Genomic DNA, 18640 nt, shown 5'->3' with positions numbered 1-18640 from the left:
GCATATGTAGTGTCATGAAAGACCTTACAGTACTAAACATTTTACTTACACTTAACATTTACATAAAAAATTTCAGAGTAATAATGTTTTGAATGTGTAGGTTTCATAAATTTGGAATGCAGGTGCTCAAACATGCAGCTGCTCAAAATTTCAATATTTTTTAAAAATATGTCATGAACATTTTAAACCTTGTACATGTGCAAATCTGCAAAAAAATATATAAAGAAAAGAAATAAAAAAATAGCACTTTCTATTTGCTTTTAAACTGTACTAAGCTGCTTTTCTTATTTTTCAAGTTCTACATTTTCTCCTTAGCTCCACGTCGCAGTAAGTTTTGGGACTAAAAATTAGCTCCTAAAACTTACTGCTATTCTGGAAGATAAATTCTTCAAACAGTGGTACACGAGGATGTGGTGCTGATCCTTCAAGAGTCACTCTCAACTTATCCGTCTATAAAAATTAGTCTTCATGTATTTCACAACACTTCAGCAAGTTATTCTTATTAAGTGCATGTTCTCCTTTTTAGGATTTTTTACCCAGCAAAATCTCTGAGAACCTGACACCTTGTAATTCTGGGGACTCCAGGAAGGTTGCAGTTCTGGAAAATGGCACTGGAGACTAAAGTTTTGATGGTTTACACCTAATTCTTGACATTAATTCTTAATTATTTTACCTTTTACCTTAATTAAGTTAACTTGTGTTTTTTCTTCTCCACCTGTTTTTGTCTAACCCCGCTGACCCAATGAGCATGTCGCTGACCAATGGTCATGTCTTAACTTTACAATTTCTGTATTGCATTGGTTTTGAATATTTCTCACTGGGGATTTAATCATTTTTGACTTTTCAGTTAAATCTTTTTTGGCTCATTTTATCTGTAAAAGAAAACGTGCATAATAATTCTGCACATGAATATAAGGAGTTTTTTCACTTCCAGCCTTCATGGACAATTATATATCACTTATAAATGATTAAATACAAAATTAATAGTAGTTAATAAGATCGATGTGGTTTGGAATTGGTCAAATGTTATTGGAAAAAAATATGATCAGAATATCAACGTGCCTAATAATTATTCACGCACTGTAAAGATGTGCTCACTTTACACAGAGTGCGCGTGATCGCGAAATCGAAAGTGAAAGTGAACTGCGAGCGCTCATTCAAATGTGATTTCAATACCCCACATATTAATAGCGCGAAAATTATATACAATATAGAATGTTTGCGGGAGCGGGACACTCGTTGCGGGAGCGGGCGGTAATAGTCAGAAACTCAGCGGGAGCCACTTAAGAAAACTAGGCTGCACATCAACACACGCTAAGATACTTTTTTTGCGCTACCCCATCTTTGACAGCACATATAGGACAATTTTTGAAATAGCGCCATAAACTAAATTTATTTCAAATTTAATTCAAGCACTTTCAAGGACCCATTTTTGTTTTCAAGCACTTTCCAGGCCTTCCATATGTCTGAAATTCAAGTACTTTCAAGAAGTGTGGGAACCCTGGACACTGAACATTATTCACAACATTATGGCTACTGTAATCCATAGCCTCATTCAAACAGGAAGTCTGATTCTTTTCTGCAAACCGGTTCTTTTGTACAGTTCGTTTCTGGTTCAATTAACTGATTCTCCAGTTCGTTTCCATAATTGCGCAATGACATAACATGCATGCAATTACAATATTACAGCTCCTAATAATGATCTAAAACATATATGTTTTACATGTCTAAAGCATTTTTAATTGCCTGTTTAATTGTTCCTTCCATGTGCCTTGTTGATTTTGTGAAGTTGCACCAGGACAACTGCAAAACACCTCTGTTTACATTACTAGTAATCATGTAACATGTTAAATAATGTAAAATACTTACGTCAGTATGTTAAGTTTACAGTGTTTGTCCTTCAGTAGAGCAGTGATCTGATTCACTCGTGTGTCTCCTAGTTCATGTAAACTCAGATTCAGTTCTCTCAGAAGTAATGGGTTTTCACCCTGAACTCCAGTTGCATATATACCGGCTTCATCTGCAGCAGGACCCAAAAACCTGTAGAAGGGAATTTAAAGCAGGATTCAAGTCAATGTGCATTATATTAAAAAAACATGCTAAGATTATCAAACATTGTTTAGTTTTACTTTGAACATTTAATGACACAAATATTGTTTTGAAAAGAAAGTCAAAAAGTCACAATTATTCAAGTGCAAATCAGTTTTACTACAAACATAGGAAGACTGAAACATCCCACAAAGGAAAACTTCACTATCTCAAGATCCTTCTGGCTTTGAAGCAGATAAGAAAAGGTAGCAAAGGGATAATTAGCTTGTGACGACACAATTATATGTGATGTCACATAAAATTTTTCCATGAGAAATTTCTGCAGTAATATTTTTTCACGTCTCACCTCAGTGTCTTCAATTTACAGTTTGGATCCTGTAGTAAATCACTGAGCTGCTTCACTCCTGATTGTCCAGGATCATTTCCTGTGAGATCCAGCTCTATCAGGTGTGAAGGGTTTGATCTCAGAGCTGAAGCCAGAGCTTTATAACCTTTTTCTGTGATACTGCAGTCTGAAAGTCTAGAGAAAAGAAGTTTGAAATGACCAAATCTATTATCTAATAAGATCTATTATCTAAAATTAATATAAGTTAAAGAGTTTTATAATGTGAACCCTCAAATCTACTTCATTTATTTCCCCTTCTTGTAAGAGAAGGTCTATGTAGTTTACTACAGTATCGTTAACTTTGAACAAGAGAAAATAACATTATTAAAACCAAACAAAGGGTTCATTAAACTCACCTGAGTTTCTGCAGTGTGCAGTTTGTATTTTCTAATCCGAGTTTCTTCACTCCTGAATCCTGCAAATTATTGTTGCTCATGTCAAGCTCTTTCAGACTGGAGTTTGATCTCAGGACTGTAGCGAGAGCTGAACAGCTTTCCTCTGTTAGACCACAATCACACAGCCTAAAATGAACGTGAGAGGGACAATTTACAAATACAAAGTACTTGATGCCACAATTAAGTGATTCCTGAAAAGTCATTTTGGTGACCTCATTTAAGATATTTTAAATGTGTAATAAAACTGAAACTAAAAATGCTCACATCAGTGTGTTGAGTGTACAGTGTTTATCCTGCAGTAGAGCAGTGATCTGATTCACTCGTGTGTCTCCTAGTTCATGTTCACTCAGATTCAGCTCTCTCAGGAGTAACGAGTTTTTACCCACAATTCCAGTCACATACTGACAGGCTTCATCTGCAGCAGAACCCAAAAACCTGTAGAAAGAGGAAATATATTGGCATACTGTATATTGACAATATTTTTTTCACAAGCTTGTGAAAGGGCTTTTAATAATTTCCAAGCTTTTATAAACATCTTTTTTTCAATTCTCTTTCAGCTAAATTGGGTTTAAGACATTAATATTGAATGTTAATATTTTAAAATACATTTTGTGAAAGGGCCTTAAGTCAATTAAAGCTTTTATGAATTTCTTTTGAGTTATATTCTCTTTCAGCTACAACGGTTTTAAAACTATTAATTATTTTAATATCACTCACCTCAGTGTCTTCAGTTGACAGTTTGGATCCTGTAGTAAATCATCGAGCTGCTTCACTCCTGATTGTCCAGGATCATTTCCTGTGAGATCCAGCTCTATCAGGTGTGAAGGGTTTGATCTCAGAGCTGAAGCCAGAGCTTTATAACCTTCTTCAGTGATGCTGCAGTCTGAAAGTCTACCAACAATACAAATTAAAATTTGAATTAATATTGTGCTTCAAATTCATGACTGTTTTATATAATATCTTATTTATTTATTTTTTTATGACTTTAGGGCTACAGATTACATATCAACAGATTATGAAATATGTTTCAGGCACTACATTTTTCTTTTCTTTTTTTTTTTCATTCTACAAATTTGTCTATGTAATTGATTTCCTTGTTATTTAGATGTGGATCACTATATACAGCTTAATATTGTATAAAACCTACTTTTGTATCTTTACATTTGTATTGCATTAAACACACTTTTGTATATTCTTCAAAGTTATTTGAGTTTATTTCAGTTATTCAGTTGTGTTTGCTTTAATTTAAGTACAGTTAACAAATTTTTATTTTAGTTTTAGTTAGAAAACTGGTAATCTCTCCTAATTCTGGAGACGAACAGATTAAAAAATATATAATATTTCCATAATCTGCCAATGTGCAATATTGATCTCACTGCTGTGGTGTTGAATGTAGCTGACGGTGAAATGTACTCACTTGAGTATCTTCAGCTCACACACAGGATTCTTCAGTCCCTCACAGATCTCTTTGACTCCTGAGTCCAGCAGACGGCTGTTGTTCAGGTTCATCTCTTTCAGGATGGTTTTGGAGGAGAGAACAATAGCTAGAACTGAACAGCTTTTCTCTGTCAGCTCACAATTATTCAGCCTGAACAGAAAAACAGCAGTATTTATTATTCAACACACATAAGATCAACAGGTATTTATATCTGATCACACATGGTCACTGACAGTCCTTAATAATGATAAACAAAAATGTTATAAATGTATAACACTCACTTACTTGATTTTCTCCAGTTTGCTATGAGAGTCCATCAAAAGAGCAGAGAGCTTCTCCCAGTCCAAATCTCCAATTTTATCTTCACTCAGATCCAGTTCTGTCAGAAGTAATGGACTTTTACCCAAAACTTCAGTGAGATAGTCACATGCTTCCTGTGCAGCAAGACTTTTCAGAAACCTACAGGAAGAAGATAAGAATTTAGATCATTTGTGTTTTTACATACTGTCATCACAAATTCTGCTGTGTGTCTGTTGAATTTCTCTGAATTGCAATTTAATTCAATTCACATCATTCCTACTCCAAACTGGTCTATTTGACCACTCTATTTTCATACAGCTGATTTCACATCTGCGGTTCAGTTTTAATATTTCATGGTTTATCACCTGATGATCTTTAATTTACAGGAATCATCCTGTAGTAAATCACTGAGCTGCTTCACTCCTGATTGTCCAGGATAATTTCCTGTGAGATCCAGCTCTATCAGGTGTGAAGGGTTTGATCTCAGAGCTGAAGCCAGAGCTTTATAACCTTCTTCAGTGATACTGCAGTCTGAAAGCCTAAAAAATATGTCATTATATTATATTCTACATTATTTTAGGCAATAAATACAATGATTGTTTTCTGTCAAACAAACCGCAAACCACAGTTCACTATATTTACAACAAAATAACAGATACTAATAGAGTGTAGGCCTGCTAATACTGTGATGTATTATTAGCCATATACTACTATAATGAAATAAAGATATTAGAAAACAGCATGTAAATAGTTTAAGCTTGTCCGTAAATTGTGAATATAAATCTTAAGACATCAAACAGCTATATTTTTGCCTGTGTAGAAAACTGTTTTACTATAGAGTGTTTAAATGACTAAGTATTTCTTGTATGTGAATGTTACTGACCTCAGTCTCTCCAGTTTACAGTGTAAATCCTTCAATACGTCACATAAGTGATTCACTCCTGTGTTTTTTATTTCATTCTCACTGAGGTTCAGTTCTCTCAGGTGTGATGGGTTTAATTTCAGAGCTGAAGTCAGGATGAAACACTGTTTCTCTGTAATACTGCATCTACACAGACTGAAGACAGAAAGAAAAAGAAAATAGGTAAATTTGAATGATAATCATTCAAGGCTTTGGATGATTTGCTTGCCATGTCTGACAGTAATTTATCATTTTAAACTGACTCAGAAATTACCACTACAAGTGCATTACAAATACCACAAAGTTACAAGTTACAAATACTATATGAAATACAAAGATACGTTAATTCAAGATGAATCCAGTCTCACCCTTGGTTTATGTCATGTCTGTTGTTAATTTTTGACTCTACGATAAGGTATCATTTGAAAAAAAAAAAAACTAGATAACATGAACTTACATTGGCCAATGGCATCTTAATGTTAAATTCAACACTTACTAATACTTTTTTTAAATCAAAATTTGTATCTGTTAGAAGTTAGAAAAACGAGAACTAACATGAACAAACAACTGTACTTATTATATAACATTAAAAAGATTAATGAATGCTATAAAAATATATTGCTCATTTTGAGAAGGTTGGAAGATGTATTATAGGCAAATGGCGGCAAAACACCTGAATAAAATATTTCCCATGTGTTCACAATATTTTGTCCAACCCCTGAATGTGCACTTAAATTTAACTTGAATTAACAACTGAAAACTGTTTTTGTAACTCAGCTAGGAAACACATCTGTGTATTTATAGTGAAGCTGTATTTCTGTGATTTTTTTTGTGATGCTGAGAACAATTGCACTGACTCGAATGAGAATTATCAACCATTGTAACATTACTAGTAGTTATTAGTAGTGATGTGAAATGTTGTAAGATACTCACGTCAGTGTGTTTAGTTTACAGTGTTTATCCTGCAGTAGAGCAGCGATCTGATTCACTTGTGTGTCTCCTAGTTCACGTTCACTCAGATTCAGCTCTCTCAGGAGTAACAGGTTTTTACCCACAACTCCAGTCAGATATTGACAGGCTTTATCTGCATCAGTACTCAAAAACCTGAAAAGGGAGGATGAATCAGGATTCAATTCAATGTGCATTCTATTACAAAGTGCATTCTATTACAAATGTGCATTCTATTACACAATGTTAAGATTATCAAACTTTTTTTTTTTTTTTGTAATGAAAGCTCTTGTTAATCTTAACAGTTTTACTTTTAACATTTCAATAAACATCTCATGGCCTGAACCAGTTTGTGAGGCAAGGGGCTGAGGAGCTTGGTAGCACCACAAAGAAGTGGTCCCTGCTATCACCCAGAGGCAACTGGGAGCTTAGAGCTGATCTTGACCACCAGTTGAAGTTCCCTCAGCAGATCGCCGTAACTCTCTGGCCAGACATCTTGCTCTGGTCTACTATCACAAGAACAGTCATCATAGTTCAACTGACTGTGCCATGGGAACACGGCCTGGAGGCTGCTTTTGAGAGGAAGTAGTAGTACACAGATCTCTCAGTCGCATGCAAAGAGGTAGGTTAGAGTTCTTTCACCTAACCAGTGGAAGCTGGCTGTCGAGGCTTCACTGGTACCTCCACTCAACATCTCCTGAAGTCTCTCGGTATCAGAGGCACCAAGTTCAGTATCAGAATGAACTTTATTGGCCAGGTATGTTTACACATACGAGGAATTTGTTATAGTGACAGAAGCTCCACAGTGCAACAGAAAGACAGCAACAGGACAGGACACATATAATAAAAGAATAATATACAAATAGGCAAATGTACAAAACAGCAAAAACACAATATATAATATAGACAATTGTGTGTGACAATATACAATATATAATATAGACAATTGTGTGTGTACAGGTCTGATATGTGCAAATTTGAAATGAAAAAAAAAAGTTAAATAAAAATAAGTATGTGTGGTGAATAAATAATGTATAATAGTGTTGTGTGTTCCGCGTTTATTGTCAAGTGTTCATGAGATGGATTGCCTGAGGGAAGAAACTGTTCCTATGTCTGGTCGTTCTGGTTCTCAGAGCTCTGTAGCGTCGACCAGACGGCAACAGTTCAAAGAGCGAGTCCAGAGTGAGGGGTCCAGAGTGATTTTGCCAGCCCTTTTGCTCACTCTGGATGAGTACAGTTCTTGGAGAGTGGGGAGGGTTGTACCAATGATTCGCTCAGCAGTCCGGACTACCCTCCGTAGTCTTCTGAGGTCAGATTTGGTAGCTGAGCTGAACCAGACAGTTATTGAAGTGCAGAGGATGGATTCAATGATGGCAGAGTAGAACTGTTTCAGCAGCTCCTGTGGCAGGTTGAACTTCCTCAGCTGGCGAAGGAAGTACAACCTCTGCTGGGCCTTTTTCACAATGGACTCAATGTGATTGTCCCACTTCAGGTCCTGAGAAATTGTGGTGCCCAGGAATCTGAATGACTCCACTGCAGTCACAGTGCTGTTCATGATGGTGAGTGGGGGGAGTGCAGGGGGGTTTCTCCTGAAGTCCACGATCATCTCCACTGTTTTGAGCGTGTTGAGCTCCAGGTTGTTACGACTGCACCAGACAGCCAGCTCCTTAACCTCCTGTCTGTAAGCAGACTCGTCACCGTCCTGGATGAGGCCGATCAGTGTGGTGTCGTCTGCAAACTTCAGGAGCTTGACAGAGGGGTCTTTGGAGATGCAGTCATTGGTGTAGAGGGAGAAGAGCAGTGGGGAGAGAACACAGCCCTGAGGAGCTCCAGTGCTGATTGTACAGGTGTTGGATGTGTATTTTCCCAGCCTCACTAGCTACTGCCTGTCTGTCAGGAAGCTGGTGATCCACTGGCAGACGGAGGTGGGGACGGAGAGCTGTGTCAGTTAATTCTGAAAAGTGTCCGGGATGATGGTGTTAAAAGCGGAGCTGAAGTCTACAAACAGGATCCTCACATAAGTCCCTGGTCTGTCTAGATGCTGCAGGATGTAGTGCAGTCCCATATCGACTGCATCATCCACAGACCTGTTTGCTTTCTAGGCAAACTGCAGAGGGTCCAGTAAGGGTCCAGTGGAGGCCTTCAGATAAGCCAAAACCAGTCTTTCAAATGATTGCATGGCCACAGACGTTAGAGCCACAGGTCTGTAGTCATTAAGTCCAGTAATTTTGGGTTTCTTTGGGATGGGGATGTTGGTGGAGCGTTTGAAGCATGAAGGGACTTCGCACAGCTCCAGTGATCTGTTGAAGATCTGTGTGAAGATGGGGGCCAGCTGGTCAGCACAGGTTTTCAGACAGGCTGGTGACACACCGTCTGGGCCTGGTGCTTTCCTTCTTTTGTTTTTTCTGAAGACCTGGCACACATCATCCTCGCTGATACGAATTGTAGGTGTGGGGGAGAGGGGGGTTGCTGGAGGTGTTAATGGTTGTGTGGAGAGGTTATCAGGGCGGGTGTGGGGTGTTTTTTCAAATCTGCAGTAGAACTCATTTAGGTCGTCTGCCAGATGTTGATACTCCACAGTACTGGGGGATGGTGTCTTGTAATTGGTGATGTCTTTCAGACCTTTCCACACTGAAGCAGAATCACTGGAAGAATTTGTTACTTAGCTTGCCACAATAGTTCCTCTTTGCCACTCTGATCTCCTTTTCCAGTGTGTATTTGGCCTGTTTATACAAGACTTTATCCTCCTTTCTGTAAGCATCTTCTTTGGCCTGATGGAGCTATCTGAGTTTTGCAGTGAACCATGGTTTGTCGTTGTTATAGGTTAGATGAGTCATAGTAGGAATGCACAAATCCTCACAGAAACTGATGTATGAAGTGACAGTCTCTGTGAGCTCATCCAGATTGGTGGAAGCAGCTTCAAAAACAGTCCAATCAGTGAGAGAGAAACAAGCTTGTAAAACCTGCTCTGTTTCATTAGTCCATCTTTTAACAATTCTTAATACAGGTCTTGCAGATTTAAGTTTCTGCCTGTAGGTCGGTATAAGATCAACCAAACAATGATCAGAGAGTCCTAAAGCTGCTCGTGGGACAGAGTGATATGCATCTTTTATTGCTGTGTAACAGTGATCCAATATATTACTGTCTCTGGTGGGGCAAGTGATGTGCTGTCTGTATTTTGGCAGTTCGCGGGAGAGATTTGCTTTATTAAAGTCCCCGAGAAGGATTAAAACAGAGTCCGGGTGTTGTTGCTCAGTCTCTGTGATCAGATCAGCGAGTTTCTGTAAAGCTGAGCTCACGTGCTCTTGCAGAGGAATGTAGACACTCACGAGAATGAACGAACAAATTGTCAAAGGCACTAAAAGATCTGTCAGAGGAGGCAGAGGAAGAGAGCTACTGGCTCTGGCTTCAGAGAAAGGACAAGATGTTGGGGAAAGAAGGATCATAGAACTGACTGCAGGGAACAGTAGGGAGACGTCCCTGCCACTGTTCCACCACCCAGAGATGTTCTGGGATGAAAGGAGCTAAATATCAATAATGGGTGGCTCCCGGCTGAAGACTCTACAGACAGCCTAAATGGCACCGTCTGATCTTTCATGTTTGATGATTTTGAACAATTTTATGAAACAAACTGTGTACCTTACTGTATTAGGGAAATAATATATCTATAAATAATTCACATGCATATAATTTATTTTGTATTATTTCATCATCTCTCACCTCAGTGTCTTCAGTTTAAAGTTTGGATCCTGTAGTAATTCATTGAGCTGCTTCACTCCTGATTGTCCAGGATCATTTCCTGTGAGATCCAGCTCTATCAGGTGTGAAGGGTTTGATCTCAGAGCTGAAGCCAGAGCTTTATAACCTTCTTCAGAAATACAGCAGTTTGAAAGTCTAGAGAAAAGAAGTTTGAAATGACCAAATCTATTATCTAATCAGATATAATGTAAAACCTCAAATGCACTTCATGTATTTCCTCTTCTGGACAGAGAAGGTCTATGTAGTTTACAACAGTAATGTTAACTTTTAACAAAATATAATAACATTATTAAAACCAAACACAGGGTTCAGTAAACTTACCTGAGTTTCTCCAGTGTGCAGTTTGCATCTTCTAAACCATTCTGGAGTTTCTTCACTCCTGAATCCTGCAGATTATTGTTGCTCATGTCAAGTTCTTTCAGACTGAAGTTTGATCTCAGGACTGTAGCGAGAGCTGAACAGCTTTCCTCTGTTAGACCACAATCACACAGCCTAAAATATTAAACAGAAGAGGGAGAATTACAAATACAGCGTGCTTGAGTATTTGATGCCAGTATTAAGTGATTCCTGAGAACTGATTTTGGTCACTTGATTTAAGATATTTTATATGAGCAAAAAAATAAAAATCTGAACTAAAAATACTCACATCAGTGTGTTGATTTTACAGTGTTTATCCTGCAGTAGAGCAGCGATCTGATTCACTCGTGTGTCTCCAAGTTTATGTAAACTCAGATTCAGAACTCTCAGGAGTAACGGGTTTTTACCCACAATTCCAGTCACATACTGACAAGCTTCATCAGCAGCAGGACCCAAAAACCTGATGAATGGAAATATATTGACATTGCCTGCCATATATTTTATTTTCACAAACTTGTGAAATGGCTTTTAATCAATCCAAAGCTTTTATAAATGTCTTTTTTGGCAGTTTTATTGCCTTTCAGCTAAAATGGGTTTAAGCCTATTGAATGTCATTATTTTTATAACATTCACCTCAGTGTCTTCAGTTGATAGTTTGGATCCTGTAGTAAATCACTGAGGTCCTTCACTCCTGATTGTCCAGGATCATTTCCTGTGAGATCCAGCTCTATCAGGTGTGAAGGGTTTGATCTCAGAGCTGAAGCCAGAGCTATATAACCTTCGTCAGTGATACTGCAGTCTGAAAGTCTACAAACAATAAAAACAAGAATTTAAATTAACATTGTAGTTCCCTTTCAGTTGGTCACTTTCGATGTCACATTGATGACCGATGAATTGGGGATTTCGCTAGAGAGACCAATCTACTTCGAGTGTGAACTAAACGAGCCAATGCACACTGGTATGCGATGACTGCATCCAGCTGCCGCTGATCGCAGAGCGAGTATAAATAGGCAGCAGGTGCAACGCATACTCATCACAATTGAGCCAAGCGGTTTCAATTGCTCTGCTCTTACCAAGCTTTGTTTGTGAATTAGATGAGTTCAGCACGCTCTAAGGGGGCTTCTTCTTGTTGGTGGAATGGCACTACAGCGGTGGTCGTTTTCCCATGTCGAGTGGGTTGCACACATCAGGCTGAACTACCCCCTGTTTGTGGTGCAGGCAGCCATCTCACCTGTGCGTTTTTTCCTTAAAAGAGCATTCACAATAAAAGGGCATGTCTTTTTAAAGACGACGTTGCGTCTGTACCAACTCGACGCTGTGTCTTTGTAAAGACGACGTTGCATCTTGGTATAGATGTTGTTCCACCCATGTGTTTCTGGATGCAGTTTTTACCTGGCGCTGGGTGATGGTCACGATCGCTGCCTCACATGCCTGAGCATTAAGCGCATTGAGGGTACGTTGCGGACCAGCCTCCATTTCCTCAAAAGGGGCAGAGTTTCAGTGCCTCTGCCTAGATATAGTTCTCTACCTGGCAGAAGTCAGGGGAGGACTACTTCAGGCAGTAGCTCGGGCCGTCTGAGGATCACAGTGACGGCTACCCCTCAGAGGAACCAACCTCAGAGGGGCCGTCACTCCTTTAGCACTCTGCAGCCAGTTGAGCTGCCCGAAGAATGTGCTGGGCCCTCTAAAATGAGCGTACCAGCCATATTCTTTTGGGGCTCCTCCCGACAATCGGATGTCAATTGCTGCATCGGAGGGCCTCTGGGACAATAATTATTTGATCCCCTGCTGATTTTGTACGTTTGCCCACTGACAAAGAAATTATCAATTTTATAATGGTATAATTTTATCATTTTAATGGTAGGTTTATTTCAACAGTGAGAGACAGAATAACAACAAAAAAATCCAGAAAAAACTTTATTTGCATTTTAATGAGTCAAATAAGTATTTGACCCCTTCACAAAACATGACTTAGTACTTGGTGGCACATAGTACTTGGTGGCAAAACCCTTGTTGGCAATCACAGAAGTCAAACGTTTCTTGTTAATTTTTTTTCAGTTGTGTTTACTTTTATTTTTGTGCATTTAACAAATGCTCTTCTTTCATTTTAGTTTTAGTTACAAAACATTGTCACCGAACGGGAGAGACAAAGACCAAAATGCAGGCAGAAGGGGTCTTTTATTTATAAATCACAAAAATAAACAGAAACACAACTGAAACCACCCCAAATGGGAAAAAAAACTGAATAACATAAATGCTGAAAACGGCCATGAACTGGGCACAGGGCAGACAGAAATCACAGGCATAACCAGGCACATACGTGAGACAAAAGAGCCCCGAACAGAAAACACAGGGAGCCTAAGTAGGGAAGGCAATCAGGAAAACAGCTGGGGCAAATGAATCAATAATGAGGTGAGTGGAGTTTGGGGAATTGAATCTGGGAGATAGTGACCTCTGGTGGTGAGAGGGAGAAACGCAGGGCCTGGACTCCTGACAAATATAGTTACCAATAGCAGCTCGCATAAAATTCAAGGCATTAAGGTTTGCCTACAAAACCACCTCTGGTTCTGCACCCCTTTACCTAAATTCAGTTCTTCAGGCCTATGTGCCCTCTAGAAGCTTGCGTTCTGCAAGTCAATGACACATTATTGTGCCATCCCAAAGAGGCACAAAATCACTTTCATTGACTTTATCATTAACTGTTCCCACCTGGTGGAATGACCTGCCCAACTCAATCCGAGCAGCTGAATTCAAGCATCTTCAAGAAACCGCTAAAAACACATCTCTTCCATCTTTATTTGACACTCTAACTCTACCACTCTCTATTCTAATTCTATTTTATCTATGTCTTCTTTTTATTTATAAAAAAACACACACACTTGACCCTACAGTATACCAATTGTATCTTTATTCTCTAACTGCTAGCTTTTTTTGAAAAACTAATACTAGCTTTCTTTTTTCTATTCTATCTACTTAAAATTAAAAAAATAATAAATAAAAAACCTTGCTACATGTACTGCATTAGGCTAACCGAGACTTGTCATAAAACTTGCATGTTGTTGCTCTTTTGTTGGTTTTGATTGCTTCCATTGTCCTCATTTGTAAGTCGCTTTGGATAAAAGTGTCTGCTAAATGACTAAATGTAAAACTGGTAATCTCACATTCTTCCAACATCTGGAGGAAATTAAAAAAAATGTATCCCCATAATCAGCCAATGTGCAACATTTAATCTCTTTGCTGTGGCATTTGATGTAGCTGTTGATGAAATGTACTTACTTGAGTATCTTCAGCTCACACACAGGATTCTTCAGTCCCTCACAGATCTCTTTGACTCCTGAGTCCAGCAAACGGCTGTTGTTCAGGTTCATCTCTTTCAGGATGGTTTTGGAGGAGAGAAGAGTAGCTAGAACTGAACAGCTTTTTTCTGTTAGCCTACAATTATTCACCCTGAACAGAATAAAACAGCATTAGTTAATATTCAGCATGTATTTAACACACATCAGATCAACAGCTCTTCATATCTGCTCACACATGTGACTGACAGTCTTTTAAAATGATAAACAAGCATTTTAAATGCATAACATCACCCACTTAATTTTCTCCAGTTTGCTATGAGAGTCCATCAAAAGAGCAGAGAGTTTCTCCCCATCCAGGTCTCCTAATTTAACTTCACTCAGATCCAGTTCTTTCAGTAATAATGGACTTGTACCTAGAACTTCAGTGAGATAATCACATGCTTTCTGTGCGGCAGGACTTTTCAGAAACCTACAGGAAGTAGATGAGAATTTTAGATAATTTATGATTTTTCCATTAATTTTGCCACAAAATCTGTCGTCTGTTGAATTTCTCAGAAATTTGACTGCTCTATCTGTTGATATACAGCTGATTTCACATCTGTGGTTCAGTTTTAAATATTTCAAGGTTTATTACCTGATGGCTTTTAATTTACAGGAATCATCCCGTAGTAAATCATTGAGCTGCTTCACTCCTGATTGTCCGGGATCATTTCCTCTGAGATCCAGCTCTATCAGATATGAAGGGTTTGATCTCAGAGCCGAAGCTAGAGATTTATAACCTTCTTCAGTGATACTGCAGTCTGAAAGTCTAAAAAAATATGTTATTCTTGCTTATAACATTAATTATAGTTCGAATACACAAAAAAAAACAAAAAACAAACAAAAAAACAAGATATATACAGTCAGTGATGTAACCACGCAAAGACAAATGATGCCAAATTGGCATTTACTGCGAAATTAAACCTGACAGCTCAATTTCTAAATCATTATTAGAAGACTAATGTTGTGGATCGAGGTAAGACAAGGGGCCAGTTCACGTACTTGCTGACATATTTACATACTTGCTCAATAACTTTTGTCATTACTTAAAATGTACCTTTACAAATGAATATTAACATGTGTATATTCAGTTATCTACATTTCTACACTTCAGTTTTTCCAATCTGCATTGTGAATTTTCCAACAGAAAACAGATCTTCCCTATTCCCGTCCTGTCCTATCTACAATCTACCAATGCAGTCAAATACTCACATCAGTGTGTTGAGTGTACAGTGTTTATCCCGCAGTAGAGGAACAAGCTGTTTCAAGTCTCCTAATTCACACGCACTCAGATTCAGCTCTCTCAGGAATAATGGGTTTTTACCCACAATTCCAGTCACATACTGACAGGCTTCATCTGCAGCAGGAACCAAAAACCTGCAGAAGGGAAGATCAAGTGGAATTCAACATAGTTCTTAACCAAACTTGGTGATTCTCAAACTATGTTAAAGTTCTTGAATTTACTTTAATGCAACAGTGAAATAATATTTCCAGAATCAATTCAACTGCATATAACTTATTTTGAATTGTCACACCTCAGTGTCTTCAGTTGACAGTTTGGATCCTGTAGTAAATCATCGAGCTGCTTCACTCCTGATTGTCCAGGATCATTTCCTGTGAGATCCAGCTCTATCAGGTGTGAAGGGTTTGATCTCAGAGCTGAAGCCAGAGCTTTATAACCTTCTTCAGTGATACTGCAGTTTGAAAGTCTAGAACAGGAATGAAAGAGTCAACTGATTATTCTTAAAATGACCTCTTCATTATTTGCCCATAAAGTGAATTATATTTTGTTCTTTGTACAGTAATTTGAAAAGCAAACTGACAACTGAATACAAAAGGCCCAGTAACCTTTAATATTTTAAACATCAACACACATGAGAATACATTTACAAGGGTTAATTTATCAAAAACTCTACATGGGTGAAAGTCTTTCACCTGAATGATCCAAAGCATACAAGTGACCACAAAATGGTGAAAAACAAGAATATGAAAGTTTTGAAATGACCTAATAAATGTCCACACTTAAACCCCATTGAAATGCTGTGGTAGGACCTGGAATATACAGTTCATGTTAGAAAGTCTACAAATTCCACTGAGCTAAAGCAGTTCTGCCCTCCTTTCTATGCCAGACTAACCAGCTCCAATTTAACAGATGGATCTGTTAAACAACACGGGATTGTCACAGAAGTTACCTCAGTATCTCTAATTTGCAATTTACACTCTTTAGTCCAGTGCAGAGATGCTTTACTCCTGAATCCTGCAGATTGTTATTGTTCATATTCAGTTCTTTCAGACTGGTATCTGATCCAAGAACTGTAGCTAGAGCTGGACAGCTTTTGTCTGTAAGGTTACAATCATTTAGCCTACAAGAAAAATAAAACACTCCACATAATTAGATACATGTAATATATTTGTTAAATACAAACATTAAATTTATACCGATTATTTTTATATGAACAGTAAATATTCTGTGAGTGATGTGAGCTACAATGATATTATTCTTCAAAAAACTAATACTTTTGGTATATTAGAATTTCATTGATATAGAGACACATTTCATAAATAATAGCATTCTTGATTAAAACAATACAATTTAAGGTTTATAGCATTAATAATCAATCATACATTTTAAGTGCTATCTCTTTCATCTTAATAAGTGTCTTGATGATTAAACTTTAGGATTAGATACATTTTGGGATTAAAAAAATATATAATTCACCCATAAAAATATCATTAATTTATACATGGTATATGGCTAAGAATCAGTATAGATCAGTGGTGTTCAAACCTGCTGTAGAAAAATGCATTTTTAAATGAGAGCAAAACATGACAAAATGTAAATAAATGACTTACAAAGCTCTTTTGGTTGTTTTGATGACTGCTGATAATCTAATGAGACACTCGTCTGATTTCTTGAATTTCTGAAGCTCAAACTCCTCCAGCTCCTCCTCTGATGTCAACAACACAAAGGCCAAAGCAGACCACTGGGCAGGTGAAAGATCAGAAGATGACAGACTTCCTTTGCTGAGGTGAGTCTGAATCTCTTTCACCAGAGTTTGGTCGTTCAGTTCATTCAGACAGTAGAACAGATTGATAGATCTCTCTGGAGACAAATTATCCTCTAATTTCTGCTTGATGTACTGAACTACTTCCTTTTTGCTCTGGTCAATGCCATCTTGCTGTGTAAACAGACCTTGTAAAAGAAGTCGATTGGATTGGAGTGACAGACCAAGAAGGAAACGAAGAAAAAGATCCAGGTGTCCACTGTCACTCTCGAGTGCTTTGTCCACTGCAGTCTTGAGCAAATCAATCATGGCTTTATTTTTGTGTTCCTGTTCTGTAGATTCTTGAAAAAAAACACTTTTCTTGTTGATGTCTAGAAACAGATGTGCATAAAGGGCTGCAATGAACTCTTGAATGCTCAAGTGAACAAAGCAGTACATGGTACCAAGAATGATCCCTGTTTCCTCCTTAAAGATCTGGGTACACATGCCTGAATACACTGATGCCTTATAGATGTCAATACCACATGCTTCCAGGTCTGTGTCATAGAAGATCAGGTTATTTCTTTCCAGCTGATGAAATGCAAGTTTCCCCAGTGAAAGGATGGCATCTTTATCCCAGGAAACATCTGGTCTGTATTCTCCATCATACTTTCGTCTGCTCTGCAGGATCTGAAAGCGGAGAAAGTGTGTGTACATTTGTGTCAGAGTTTTAGGAATGTCTTCGGTATTTGATTCCTGCAGTGTGTTGGAGGCATTATCAGCCTGATTGTTTTTCAGATCATTATTTCTTTTCTCCTCCAAAATATTCTGGAGAACAGTGGCTGAAATCCAGCAGAAGACTGGGATGTGGCACATGATAAAGAGACTCTTTGATTTTTTTACATGATCAATGATTTCACTGGCCAGATTCTGATCAGTGAATCTTTTTTTGAAGTATACTTCTTTTTGTGCATCATTGAACCCTCTGACCTCTGTCACCCGGTTGATACAATCAGGAGGAATCTTACTGGCAGCTGCTGGTCTGGTGGTGATCCAGATGAGAGCAGAAGGAAGCAGATTTCCCTTGATGAGGTTTGTCAGGAGAACATCCAGAGATGCTGGTGATGATATATCAGACCATGTCTCATTACCATCAAAGTTCAGAGGAAGACGACATTCATCCAAACCATCAAGGATGAACAGGACTTTGAACCGATTCCTTCTTTTAAAGTTCAGTGTTTTTGTTTCTGGGAAAAACTGACTAATAATACTTGTTAAGCTTTGTGTTTCTTTCTCCTTTAAGTTCATCTCTCTAAATGGAAGAGGAAATATGAAGCTGATATCCTGATTTTCTTTTCCTTCAGCCCAATCCAGAACAAACTTTTGCACAGAGACTGATTTTCCAATGCCAGCAACTCCTTTTGTCAGTACAGTTCTGATCTCCTTGTCTTGTTCAGGAGCTTGAAACATCTTTGTGCATTCAACCTGTATCTCTTGTGATTCATGATGCCTGGAAGTAACTTCAATCTGTCTTACCTCATGTTCAATATTTATGTGTTCACTACCACCATGGGTGATATAGAGATCTGTGTAGATGTTATTCAGAAGTGTAGAGTCACCTTGTTTTGCAATTCCTTCAAACACACATTGATATTTCTTCTTTAGGTTACATTTTAGTTGATGAATGAAAACCAGCTCATCTAAACACCAGAAGAAAAATACAGATATTTGTATCAGAATTTTCTCTCCTACGTTTATAAGAGGCAATATGACAGATGGTCATGAGTCT

General features: G+C 38.0%; 1 protein-coding gene across 1 annotated transcript in view; it reads right to left on the bottom strand.

Moving 5' to 3' along the window:
* The window catches only part of LOC131530061 (uncharacterized), a 53736-nt gene that overhangs the window by 11476 nt on the left and 23620 nt on the right, over window positions 1–18640 (bottom strand). The window contains 21 exon segments of the mRNA XM_058760135.1: window positions 1870–2040; window positions 2396–2569; window positions 2791–2955; window positions 3094–3264; window positions 3547–3720; window positions 4247–4417; window positions 4553–4726; window positions 4933–5106; window positions 5451–5624; window positions 6402–6572; window positions 10137–10310; window positions 10497–10667; window positions 10822–10992; window positions 11166–11339; window positions 13809–13979; window positions 14124–14297; window positions 14463–14636; window positions 15080–15244; window positions 15403–15576; window positions 16060–16230; window positions 16721–18551. Coding sequence (XP_058616118.1) covers window positions 1870–2040; window positions 2396–2569; window positions 2791–2955; window positions 3094–3264; window positions 3547–3720; window positions 4247–4417; window positions 4553–4726; window positions 4933–5106; window positions 5451–5624; window positions 6402–6572; window positions 10137–10310; window positions 10497–10667; window positions 10822–10992; window positions 11166–11339; window positions 13809–13979; window positions 14124–14297; window positions 14463–14636; window positions 15080–15244; window positions 15403–15576; window positions 16060–16230; window positions 16721–18551 — 5269 coding nt within the window.

This window comes from Onychostoma macrolepis, chromosome 22 (assembly GCF_012432095.1).
Source record: "Onychostoma macrolepis isolate SWU-2019 chromosome 22, ASM1243209v1, whole genome shotgun sequence".
Lineage (NCBI taxonomy): Eukaryota > Metazoa > Chordata > Actinopteri > Cypriniformes > Cyprinidae > Onychostoma > Onychostoma macrolepis.
The sequence above is the reverse complement of the archived record's forward strand: the minus strand, read 5'-3'. Positions and strand labels throughout refer to the sequence as shown.